Below are 10,964 nucleotides of genomic sequence, written 5' to 3' on the forward strand. Positions count from 1 at the left end.
GACAATCGATACAGAAAAGGGAAACATTAATGATTTGCTTGTTTCATATTGACGAGAGATTACCCAAAAGGCCTACAACATCAGGCGCATGGCCAACGCATTGGAGGACGTTAGTCAAATACACAAGTTAACCCAATCACTCGATCGCATTCATCGCTACAAAAACAATTGACTTCGGAAGCCTAATTCTCCACTCAAAAACGTAAATCATGGATAAGTTAATGAATGGCAAGGGCTTAAGACCTTATTATACTGCATCTTGTTGTAATAGATTAATCAAAGAAAAAAAAAGCAGGCGACCTCAAGGAGAAGAGAACTCACCACCGAAATGAATACTCAATGACCGGTAGTCACTTGAACGTAGTGCATTCATCCATCAGTCGCAAGTCAACCTATCGGGTGTTTAGTCCTGAACAGATGAAACTGGGGAATTCAGGCGATCGCACATAACGTTAAAGGCAATGGACAGTGTTTGGCAGCTGGTCAAATCAGATATGCTGCGCCATCTGAAGGATAAACTGGATTTCTATCTCAGTATCCTCGGCAAGGACGCTGTCCAAAAACTTTCTACAACATTGAACAGCACTGAATGCACCTCAACGCCTTCAAGCTTTATGGTTTACGATTCCTTACTGTGCTTTAATTGCATGCAACACTTACGACATTGCTATTACCACTTATAGTGAGCAGCAAAGCATCTTGTTTGTACCATTTTTCTCTCTTCCTTCGTCCGTTCATCCGATTATCCTTTTCAGCTCACGTCAAGTCATTTTTATCTGGTGACTATAAAACGAAGACACAGAACCAAGCTCCTGCCACTATTCATCGCTCATGAAGATATATTTAAAAGGTTCTATGATCTAACCGATCATAAGCTTCTTTCATACAGTTGGTAACTATTGCCCACTAAAATTGATCTATAACCTCTCAACTAACATCATATACCATAGCTGTTTTTGAGAATAAAATAATTCAAAGCAATACTGTCACTGTCGAGTCTCATTTATGTGCATAAAAAGTCGCAAATGCACATAAGCTACGTCACCAAAAATAATGGAAATTTAAGTGATGTCACTTAAATTCAATTTAGCAGTGCCATTATGTGCAATCTCTATGTGCATTTAGGCAAAACCCCATTATTGGCTGGGTTTAATGAAAGAATAAAGACCTCATTATATCCTCAGTTCTCCGTCTTTCTATTCAGTTTTATCCACTTGTGCATTCATGAGATAAAACAGTAGTCAGCAATGGATCAACCGACAGAGAACAAATTAATGTCCGATGCAGCTGACAAAGGCAACACAAGTCAGAAAGCAGACAAACCAAGCATACGCAATCGTGAGTACTCCCACAATAAAGCCGGCGAACCAGTCGACATGTCGCCATTTCACATTGGCTGGAAGCTATGGTTAAATGGGTTGATATTCAGGCCTATCTAATACAAGAATGTCCAACGATTAGATGACGCTGTTTTAGCCCAAATCTTGCCCCAATACGAAGCTCTGGAGACGGTGGACTTTCAAGTACAACATTGGGATATTTCAGACTGGAAGTCTTTGCAGTCGCGCTGCCATGGTCCTACATTTAATGCAGGAGGATATGACTGGTTAGGCAAAGAATAATTAATATCCAAGGTGTTGGCATGTTTTGGCTAATTAGGTTTCTGTTGTTACAATCACCATTTTACAGGCGAATCTTGTTGTATCCCAAAGGGAACAATCAAACCGACGTGGTGTCGGTATACCTTGAATTAACCAATCCGCCGCAAGGGGTGGATTGGGCTGTTTGCGCTCAATTTGCATTGGCCATTTCCAATAAGAACGATCCTACCAATTTTCATTCTAATTGTAAGTGAGGATATGTTGTATTTCATCATGGACCTGACGACTGATAAAATACTAGACGCGCAGCATCGGTTCACTAGCGAAGAAATCGACTGGGGCTTTACGCGCTTTTATGATATTAAGGGGCTAGCAAAATCACAATGCCCGTACATTGTCGATGGACAAACGACATTGTCCGTTTTCGTCCGAGTCGTCAAGGATGATACCGGAGTGCTGTGGCATAATTTAATCAAGTAAGTACCCAAATCCCATCTCAGTTCAAATCAATGGGTGCGGGGTTTTTTTTTCTCTTTAAAAAAAGACGAGGATGGATACTCATTATATGGCAAGCTATGATTCGCGCAAGGAAACGGGATATGTCGGTATCAAAAACCAAGGGGCAACATGCTACATGAATTCCCTGCTGCAGTCTCTTTATTGCACCAATAGCTTTCGTCGAGCTGTTTATCAAATACCGACCGAATCCGAAGAACCAACCAAAAGCGTAGCGCTTGCCTTGCAGCGTTGCTTTTACCAATTGGAACACAGCGATGAGCCTGTGGGTGAGTGGATGGGTAAACCCCTTGCTAATTTGAACAACTTCTAACCACGGGTATTTTCAGGAACTACGGAACTCACAAAATCATTTGGATGGGACTCGCTGGACGCGTTTATGCAACATGATATTCAGGAGTTTAACCGCGTGTTGCAAGACAATCTGGAAATGAGAATGAAGGTACGGTTTGACACAGAGAACTCGTTTACACATGGGGTTATCCTGTGGATGGGAGGGTAATGAACGTACAGTGGAGGAGAAAACTGAATACCTTTTTACAGAACACACCCGCCGATGGTTCTATTAAGAAGCTCTTTGTTGGAAAAATGAAGAGTTACATCAAATGCATCAATGTGAATTTCGAATCCTCGTGTGTCGAAGATTTCTATGGTATGATTTTGATTCATCTTATGTTAATGGAAAAGTAACACTTATTACGTTGGGTCATTGAATAGACATTCAGTTAAATGTGAAGGGTTGCAAGAATGTGTCTGAGTCTTTCAAGGATTATGTGAAGGAGGAAATCATGGATGGCGAAAACCGGTACATGGCGGAAGGGCAAGGACTGCAAGATGCTAAAAAGGGCGTACGATTTCAATCGTTTCCTCCCGTACTTCATTTGCATTTGAAACGATTTGAATATGACATGCAAAAAGATACATTGATAAAGGTACCTATCATGCTTTGGGGATTGGTTCCGGATTGAAGTGGCTGACTCTGGGTTTTCAAACAGATCAATGACTATTATCAATTTCCGGAGAGAATCAATTTGGATGAATTTTGTGAAGAACCTCCAAGCGAACCCTACGATTATGTGTTGCACGGGTAAGCACCTTTGCTTCTCAATACATTTTTCTTTCTATCTGGATTGTGCATGTATCACTGATTTTCCGTCGCCTAGGGTTCTGGTGCACAGCGGCGATTTGGATGGCGGGCATTATTTTGCGCTCATCAGGCCGGAAAAGGACGCAAACTGGTTCCGCTTTGACGACGATCGTGTCACACCTGTTGCTCTTAGAGAAGTGTACGAAGATAATTTTGGCGATGAACATACACAGAGTGAGCAAGTGAGCGACCGGACGCACAGCAACAGTCTGCAATCACTGCGACGATTCACCAGTGCCTACATGTTGGTCTATATGCGAGAGAAAATGTTGGATGAGATTCTCGCACCGGTTGATGGAAAGGATATCCCAGGTCACCTAAGTATGTATGAGGATTGGATGGGGCTGAACAAATTTCGTGCTACTGATCATGTATCTGTAGAAAGACAATTCAGGGAGACGAGATTTTATAGAAAAGATGGAGAGAAAATGTATCGTGATGTAGCTTTAATTTACTTATCCAAAATAAACCTTTGCAGAATTGGAAAAAACGACGTTTTTTTCCCTAACCTGGGCATCTAAGCCGATTGTGGTTCTCAAGGAATCCAACTACTAAAGTAAGAGTAACCATGTTTTCGTAAACAAGTAAACTCTAGTACAAGTGCAAAACAAGTCAATCACACACCTCAGCATTTAAGCTTCCCTTTTCAAGCGAGGAATATCAAGTCAAAATAGATGATTACCTCAATGATTGCGTTATATGTAAAATACACGAGTACAATTTTATGGAGTCCACGAGTGATCCCGCCTTAACTTTAAACAAGAAGTCAAAGTGTGCTCAAGTTCAAAGAGATGTCATACCTGGCCAACTTTGCTGCGTCCCCGTTTTCGCCGTGATTGCTATATTTCAAGCGTGTGCGTCCCGAACTATCCATTCCTGTTTTTATCTGCCATATTAGCCCTGATAAACTTACCGGTCGCAAGGCGGTCTGTCCTTTATCACTCTGAACTTGATCGACCAGGGATGCCGCAAATGCATCAACCCATAACCGAGCAATCCCACACACCTCAAAACCCCATCGGCCCATTACCTCCAACCGCGTCCCACATACCATTGTTTCTCCCCCACCGCCAACACCACCACCTGCTACCGACTCCAAACCATCCCATCCCAAAGTGTGGAACATACGTATGTTCTACAAGAGCGCCAATCCGACGATGAACGAATAGCGAACAACCAAGGGTGGAGTAATCATCCAAAGACACCGTGGAGCGAAAAGCAGACGATCATGGGTGGAGAATACGACGGGCGGAAACCAACGGAAAGGAGAGCGACATGTGGGCAATCATAATCGCATGCTGGTGATCAAGCAGCAAGCGTAGAGGATCTTCTTGAGCCACAACGCAACCGAGAGGCGGATACACCAGGAAGGACGGCAAGGTTGGAAGATCATACCTCTTACTGGTGGCCAGCCAGAAAGGGCAGCGGATCATCCAGCCAAACCGGAACCAGACGCGGCAACAACGGAAAGAAATGACCAATAAAAAATGGGACGTCGACGGGGAACATGTTCTTGAGATCTTCCTGCTGATCGTCTATACAATAATTGGAAATCACCGGTTAGTCGTGTTATGAATTCAATGGAGGGCGTAGATCAAGCTTACCGTATTCTGTCACCAAGGGAGAGACAATTCGTAATGCGCCGTACATTGCTCACATCGGGAAGAAGAAAGGTCTGGATCTATTGATCGTGGTAGTGTGTCAACGTCATTAACTAGCATTGAGCGGCTGCAAGCAACCATATACCTGTCCTTTTTGTGTAAGAACGCAGGAAAACCTCCATGACGTGAGTGTGCCAGCTATCAGCGAAATAATGTTACTACTTTAGGCTGCAAAGCATAGCTGTGGGCCAAGGAGCTAGTTAGAATTATATTCCAAATAGAATATTATCTATGAAAAGGGAATAGAGCGGTCTGTATACATTATTTGTTCCGTTTTCGTGACATAGCAAAAATTACCGCGAGTTCGGCCGAAGTGCTTCCAATCCTTTCTAAAGCAGGCGGTGATTCTTCTTAAAAATGCCATTTGATTTTCATATCCTTACCGCAATAACCGAAATCCGCACCGTCGATGAATTTGCACAAAATCTAAGCAGAAAGCAATGATTACTGTCGTGAAAAACCATAGAGTGGTAACATACCATTAAGCTTCGACGGCGGCGTGCAGTTGAATCGAGTGCACCGACCATATCGACGTCCAGCACAGTAGTCTTGATCGAGCTTTGACCCGCTTACCTGACATTTCTGACAAGGATCGCATCGTAACAGAAACCTCGCGCAAATATCGCGAAATAAAAGTGTCAGATAACAATGCCGATAAACCGATACAATTTGGCACCATACTTCCTGAGCTAATATATCTGATCCAGGTGATACTTGATAATGAATAGCCAATGTAAAAATAGGTGGGCGACTGAGTTGGGAGCAAAGGAGTCCGTAGGTGTCTAACAACACTGAAGCATATTGAATATGTGTTCGTACGTGCCGCACCCAGACAACCAGTTTCTAAGTAACAAAACATCTTATGTATATTACCTGAACCCAAACATCGTCGCCAGGTGTGCTATGCCCAGAGGTTCCATCCTGCGAGAATTCCTTTTAAGCAGCTGCTGAACGTCTAACCGACAGCTCCCGATCCACTCTTACTGCGAACAGAAGAAGTTGAGGACCAGAATAAAATCTCTGACTGCGCTCAGCAAACGTCCATATATGGATCATCAATCAAGCATCAGGGAACGATGGGCGCTTGCATAGCACGCACCAAGACATACAGAAAAAACAAAGTGGGAGAATAAATCCATGGTTCGCTTGCTCCACAGCAATTACTTACATGACTGAATAACTTGGTTACGAGCTTATATGTAATGGACAACATACTTGATGTACCCCTATTTACAGAAATAAAATGCCCTGTCGTTAGTAGGCTGAACCCATAATGCAGAATCCCAAAGTCCTTACTTTTGCCGTGTTCCCCGTATAAATCGCCGATTGGCTGGATGGCCAATTGAAAGCGACTGATTGGGCTTCGACAGACTGGAACTTTCGAAAGGCGACGCCGCAGCCGTCTTTGCTGTAGAGCGGGAATAAGGGAACACGGTGATCAACGGGTTAGTATAATTAATACAAGATGAATAGTAATGGACGATGTTATCTACATGTTTTTGTGACGGATGCACCAACAGAAAGACGAAGAAGGTGAGACCGGTTGTGAACGACTTTTTGACGGCGCAGCTGCGCAGGGAAGACTTGACGCTTGACTTGAAGGAAAGCGCCCGGAACGTAACGAGACCACGTTGGAAATATAATTGATTAACGTCAATAAATAAATAGAGAGGAATGACGAGTTGTACGAAGGATGCGTACCTGGAGTGATGTTTTAGTGCGGTTGGGTATGTTTGGGAAGGTCGCTCTTCGTTCCAAATATGGTAATGGAAAACTACACTCGGTCGCCCGTGGTGGGTTGTTTTGTCGTTTGGGGCATGTTTCATATTTTAAAATAGGTGTTAGGGTTATCTGATAATGCAAAGGCGCAAGTTTGTACGTCACTGAAAACCTACGGCGTGGCTCCACCCTGATAAATAGGGGCGCGTTTCAGGGTCGTTTTTAAGTAATCTTTTTGACAACTTCGTCGCCGCATAAAACAAGGCTTCACATTCGAATGCAAAGTTTAGCAACATGAGTATGGTCGCTAAAACAGCTCATGGATTCAGAAAGACACGTACTTGTTTTTGCTGTATGGAACACAGGCAGTTCTGCTGCAGAAAAAAAAAAATGGGAAAAAAAAAGAAATTGGGCTCACGGTGGGCCTTTTTATTGAATTCAAACCGAGTCACGCTTTTTGTATCTCAGACCATAAGAAATAAATAAAAATATTCTATTCGTTTGAGCCAGATACGATAAAATACGATTGTAGGATGGCAAGACCAAGAAGCTGTCAAAAAATCTGTAGCCTATGCAAGAGTTTCCGTATAAAGCTTTTAGGTAGTACGAATTAAGGTTTGTATTACCATAAAAGTAATTTTTTGTGAAGTTCTTTTTTATATTCCGTTTTGGGACAAAAAATTCCAATGTGGGAGTCGGATGTCGGGTTCCCAAGGCATACGTTGACTCATATTCGTGGGAGGATACTTGCATGATCTTTATTTTTCTCTGACTAGAGAAACTCCGTGGGTGGTTGGCATTGTTAAGGCTAAGATAAAAAAACAATGGTTGCCATAATATGTTTTTTATGGACCGGGATACCCGGAGATGAAGACCATCTATAAAGACAGATTGGGACACTAAAGGCTGGACGGTCCTTTGATGCACGCCTCAGGGATGTTTAGCATTCAAAAAGTTCTCAGAATACGTTATGGAAAAATTGACTGGAAAAATGCCGTGTGCCTCTTGTATTAGGTTTATATATAGGAGATGGCAGCAGCAGGAAACGTTCGTGGCTAAGCAAACTCGGTTCATATATTATAAACACGCTGTAACACCACTATTAACCACTAGTAATTATTCACCAAGAAGGATAGAAATGGTCAATCACAATTACGGTGGCTGCTGAATGTGTGTAGAAGACGTCGTGCTGTCGTTGAGCCACCATATCCATTCTGCAATCCTTTTTTCATTTTGCTGCTCGTCTTCACCTTCTTCAAAAGCCTGCCACAGCCAGGGTTGTTTTACATCGGATGGATCCGCTACGACGGTCGGCGTCGTAGGAATACTCGAGTCGCTTTCCTGGTCACTACTGGTAGGTATATCGTCTTCTTTATCCTCCGATTCAGTGTCTTCCTCATCGCTGGATTCTGGTGGTGATTCTTTATGTTTCTCGCTACAATTCTTATCGAATGACGCTTCATTTTCTGCGGCCGTATTGTCTAACGACGAGTTATTAACATCGGTATGCGTATTCTCTGCTGAAAACTCGGCAATAGGCTCTTCTTCCGAATCCCCTTCACTTTCAACCCATACATGCTCAGGTTGTTCTACGGGACAAAGTTGGCGATATTCAATTTCAGCAAAAGCTATCCACCCACTAAACATTATACTAAGATGTGAGCCATTCCTGTGACGACCTGTCTGTCTGTAGACAGCGCAAACCATACCATAACGGATAGAATGGTATTTTAGCTAAGGAGAAGTCTTGTGCTTCACTGGCCCTTCTATCCACCTCTGACTGACATTTAGCGCGGATCAGGATTTGATACGAGTCATGAATTTGAAAACGCTCAAAGTTGAGAAAAGTGTCGAAAAAGCGTTCAGCAACGTATCCGTTTCGTTTCAGATCTTGCAGAGAAAACTGGCCAGGAAATTGAGGTTGCACAAGATCGTTTCTATGGTACCATACAGAAAGCAATTAATAATGATGAGTTTCCCCGTCGAGGTTGGTCCATGAAGCCATTACAATTGTCGGATGATATCATCAAAATGGATGTGATCTTCGTCGGGAATATCGTACATATACTGCTTTTCTTCTTGCTCTTTCCAGTATTGGTACAGTTCGAAACTAGAAATAATGCCGTCTCCGTCCTCATCCATACATCGAAACCAATACTCAATAGCCATCGGAGTGCTCTTGTCAACTTCCGAGAGCATAAACCCTTTTTGATAAGATGAAAAAGCAAATCAATAAAGAAAAATTCAGGTTGGCAAGTGGGTTATGTTATTCCAACTTACATATAAAGTCGAGATAAGTGAGGACCAATCCACTGGATCGGTCGGTGATGGCTGGCCCATCTCGATTGAACGCGGCGATTTTACCGCATTGCATCACTCGGTGGATGACGCGGGGGGTCAGTACTCCGTCATTGTATTTAAAGAGATCCTCCTGATCGATGACGATATCATGATCTGCATCTAATATCCAAAATTTCGAATAAAATACATAAAAGTGTTTATATGAGAAACAATCGTTTTTCTATCGCAAAATTTGTAAGAAAAATGGTAATGTGTCCGGTAAAACGGAACCGAGAATCCCGTGGCAGTTCGTTATTTTGATGGTGACTTACAAGACTAAGGTCATCCTCTGGGGATAAGGATCGAATCATTTTGGTGAAATTGGATCGACGAAACTGAGCCAAGCTCAATCGACCACCGGGACAACGTCCGAGATAGTAAAACCGGCAAATCACGGTCTCGACTATGAAAATCCATTTCAGTTCCCCTATACTAACCCATGTGTCTCTTTCGTATGGCCTTACTGTATCGCTCCTGAAGCATGGGATTATCAGCCAGTAATCTTAGCTCCGGGTGATTTAAAACAACATCTGCATTAAATTAATGCATGGTGGTTTGTTATTTTTATATCCTAGGTTCCATGGGTGACTGAAATTGTACCTTCGAGAACGGGCAAAAGATCTTCAGGGGCCAGCCATTGGCAGTCTGGCTTCCTTAGCATATTGAAGAAGAGAGCATCGTCATCGTGCGAGCCGGCGGTCAACGCGGCCCAGTGGGTTTGAAACTGTTGCAAGGTCACTCGTTCATCTTGTTGCACGCGCCGAAAAAATGCCAGATTCATATATCGCGGCAGTTTGCATGCTTCAGTAACAGTGATAAATTCGGTCTCTGATAGATACGCATGGTTTTTATAAATAGATGTAACAAGCAACTGCGATATTTCAAGATCGATGAGAACCATGGAAATACGTCTAAACAAGCTTTACGAGATAGGCGAACATAATACATACAATAGTTTTGTGCTGCGACTCTTTTGAGTAGACTGGTTTGATTAAAGGGAAACATTGTGTTGGAAGGTTAGGCTTGCCAGCAAGCGCCATGGAATGGCTTGTTTGACCAGTCATTTAGAATAGGGTCAAGACGACACGATGTCGAGAGATACAGTGATAAAAGAAAAAAAAAGGAAGGAAGAAAAAAGACGATCAAACTCGGTGGGTCAAAAAGTCGATCTTGTGAAAACTTTTTTGCACTTTACGGTTCCTGCATTTTTTTTTTTTTTTTTTGTGGTTTGCTCCTAAGTTTGATTATCTCCTATCGTCATGATAGTGTTTTTGTCAAGGCAACAGAAAGAAGAAGCATTATGCATAGCATGATGGATTGGAATGTGAGATCGCAGGAAAGAGAGTGGCAGCTCCCAAAGCATTCCTCCTAGATGACAAGGCCTGTGAGTTTGGCTTTAGTTCCCTCTAAAGGCTCGAAAAGGCTTACCAGCAAAAGATGACGATTTACCAAAAGTACCATATTGTCATCATTCCTTTGCATCGTCGGCTATATATCGCTTAGAGGTCTTTTGCATTTACTTTTGGTCCCAAATGAAAGTAGCCAACGTGTTACAATTATAGAGATACAACGCACAGTGATCTTTCGAAACAACATGATGTAGATTTTACAAGGCATTTGCTGAAGTCCATCGATGTCTTACGCCTAGGTATACTCACAGCGACAGTGAATTTTCCCATAGACCGGATTCAGTTGTCAAAGATATACCGATTAAGATGAATGGGAAGAATGGGTACTTCCTTCTTTGTTTGACCGCTTAAAAATGTTTTTGCAATAATGAGCATCGCAATATAACGTTTTACCATGGTTCACATATAAGCCAAAGGACACGGAGAGCGGGTAAAAAGTAGGCAGAGACTGCCACTCCCAGTGTATCAAAACCCATTGCGTGCAGTAGAATATCAGAATAGATATCAGATCAAAAACCTGTAGGACAATGTGTGGATGAAGGCTACAATGAAGGCCAATAGCACCGGCGGC

The 10,964-nt window shown here is 42.6% G+C and overlaps 4 protein-coding genes across 4 annotated transcripts; 3 read left to right on the forward strand and 1 right to left on the reverse strand.

Annotated features, from left to right (window-relative positions):
* Positions 1-461: 461 nt before the first annotated feature.
* BYT42DRAFT_572937 (uncharacterized protein) lies at positions 462-1,125 on the forward strand (the record flags this gene model as incomplete). Its single annotated transcript, XM_051568666.1, has 4 exons — positions 462-534; positions 611-765; positions 810-892; positions 951-1,125. Coding segments are annotated over 3 exons (311 nt in total), but the record flags the coding sequence as incomplete, so codon positions are not given.
* A 338-nt stretch (positions 1,126-1,463) lies between these two features.
* Positions 1,464-3,785, forward strand: BYT42DRAFT_497880 (uncharacterized protein; the record flags this gene model as incomplete). Its single annotated transcript, XM_051564530.1, has 9 exons — positions 1,464-1,606; positions 1,690-1,847; positions 1,903-2,077; positions 2,175-2,386; positions 2,447-2,559; positions 2,661-2,769; positions 2,835-3,049; positions 3,113-3,204; positions 3,281-3,785. Coding segments are annotated over 9 exons (1,722 nt in total), but the record flags the coding sequence as incomplete, so codon positions are not given.
* An 80-nt stretch (positions 3,786-3,865) lies between these two features.
* Positions 3,866-4,397, forward strand: BYT42DRAFT_516605 (uncharacterized protein). Its single transcript, XM_051565217.1, has one exon. It carries the CDS (start codon positions 3,989-3,991, stop codon positions 4,160-4,162), a length of 174 nt encoding a protein of 57 aa, XP_051422093.1. The 5' UTR covers positions 3,866-3,988; the 3' UTR covers positions 4,163-4,397.
* A 3,249-nt stretch (positions 4,398-7,646) lies between these two features.
* Positions 7,647-10,105, reverse strand: BYT42DRAFT_572944 (uncharacterized protein). The gene is made up of 8 exons (XM_051568667.1): positions 9,935-10,105; positions 9,585-9,855; positions 9,449-9,514; positions 9,257-9,387; positions 8,925-9,165; positions 8,653-8,848; positions 8,354-8,581; positions 7,647-8,283 (listed from the first exon to the last, which is right to left on the reverse strand). The coding sequence occupies exons 1-8, from the start codon at positions 10,046-10,048 to the stop codon at positions 7,797-7,799; spliced, it is 1,734 nt and encodes a 577-aa protein (XP_051422094.1). The 5' UTR covers positions 10,049-10,105; the 3' UTR covers positions 7,647-7,796.
* Positions 10,106-10,964: the final 859 nt, after the last annotated feature.

The sequence above is a fragment of the Radiomyces spectabilis genome (assembly GCF_025331425.1).
Source record: "Radiomyces spectabilis strain NRRL 2753 chromosome Unknown BYT42scaffold_8, whole genome shotgun sequence".
Classification (NCBI taxonomy): Eukaryota; Fungi; Mucoromycota; class Mucoromycetes; order Mucorales; family Radiomycetaceae; genus Radiomyces; species Radiomyces spectabilis.

Bases quoted from the DNA above. Each gene is read 5' to 3' on its own strand.
- BYT42DRAFT_516605 (XM_051565217.1), top strand. From the start codon at position 3,989: ATGGAGTCCACGAGTGATCCCGCCTTAACTTTAAACAAGAAGTCAAAG.
- BYT42DRAFT_572944 (XM_051568667.1), bottom strand. From the start codon at position 10,048: ATGACTGGTCAAACAAGCCATTCCATGGCGCTTGCTGGCAAGCCTAAC. The intron at 9,856-9,934 runs GTATGTATTATG...GAAATATCGCAG, and splicing joins AGTCGCAGCACAAAACTATT to TTGCTTGTTACATCTATTTA. The intron at 8,582-8,652 runs GTAATGGCTTCA...ATGGTACCATAG, and splicing joins GATGATATCATCCGACAATT to AAACGATCTTGTGCAACCTC.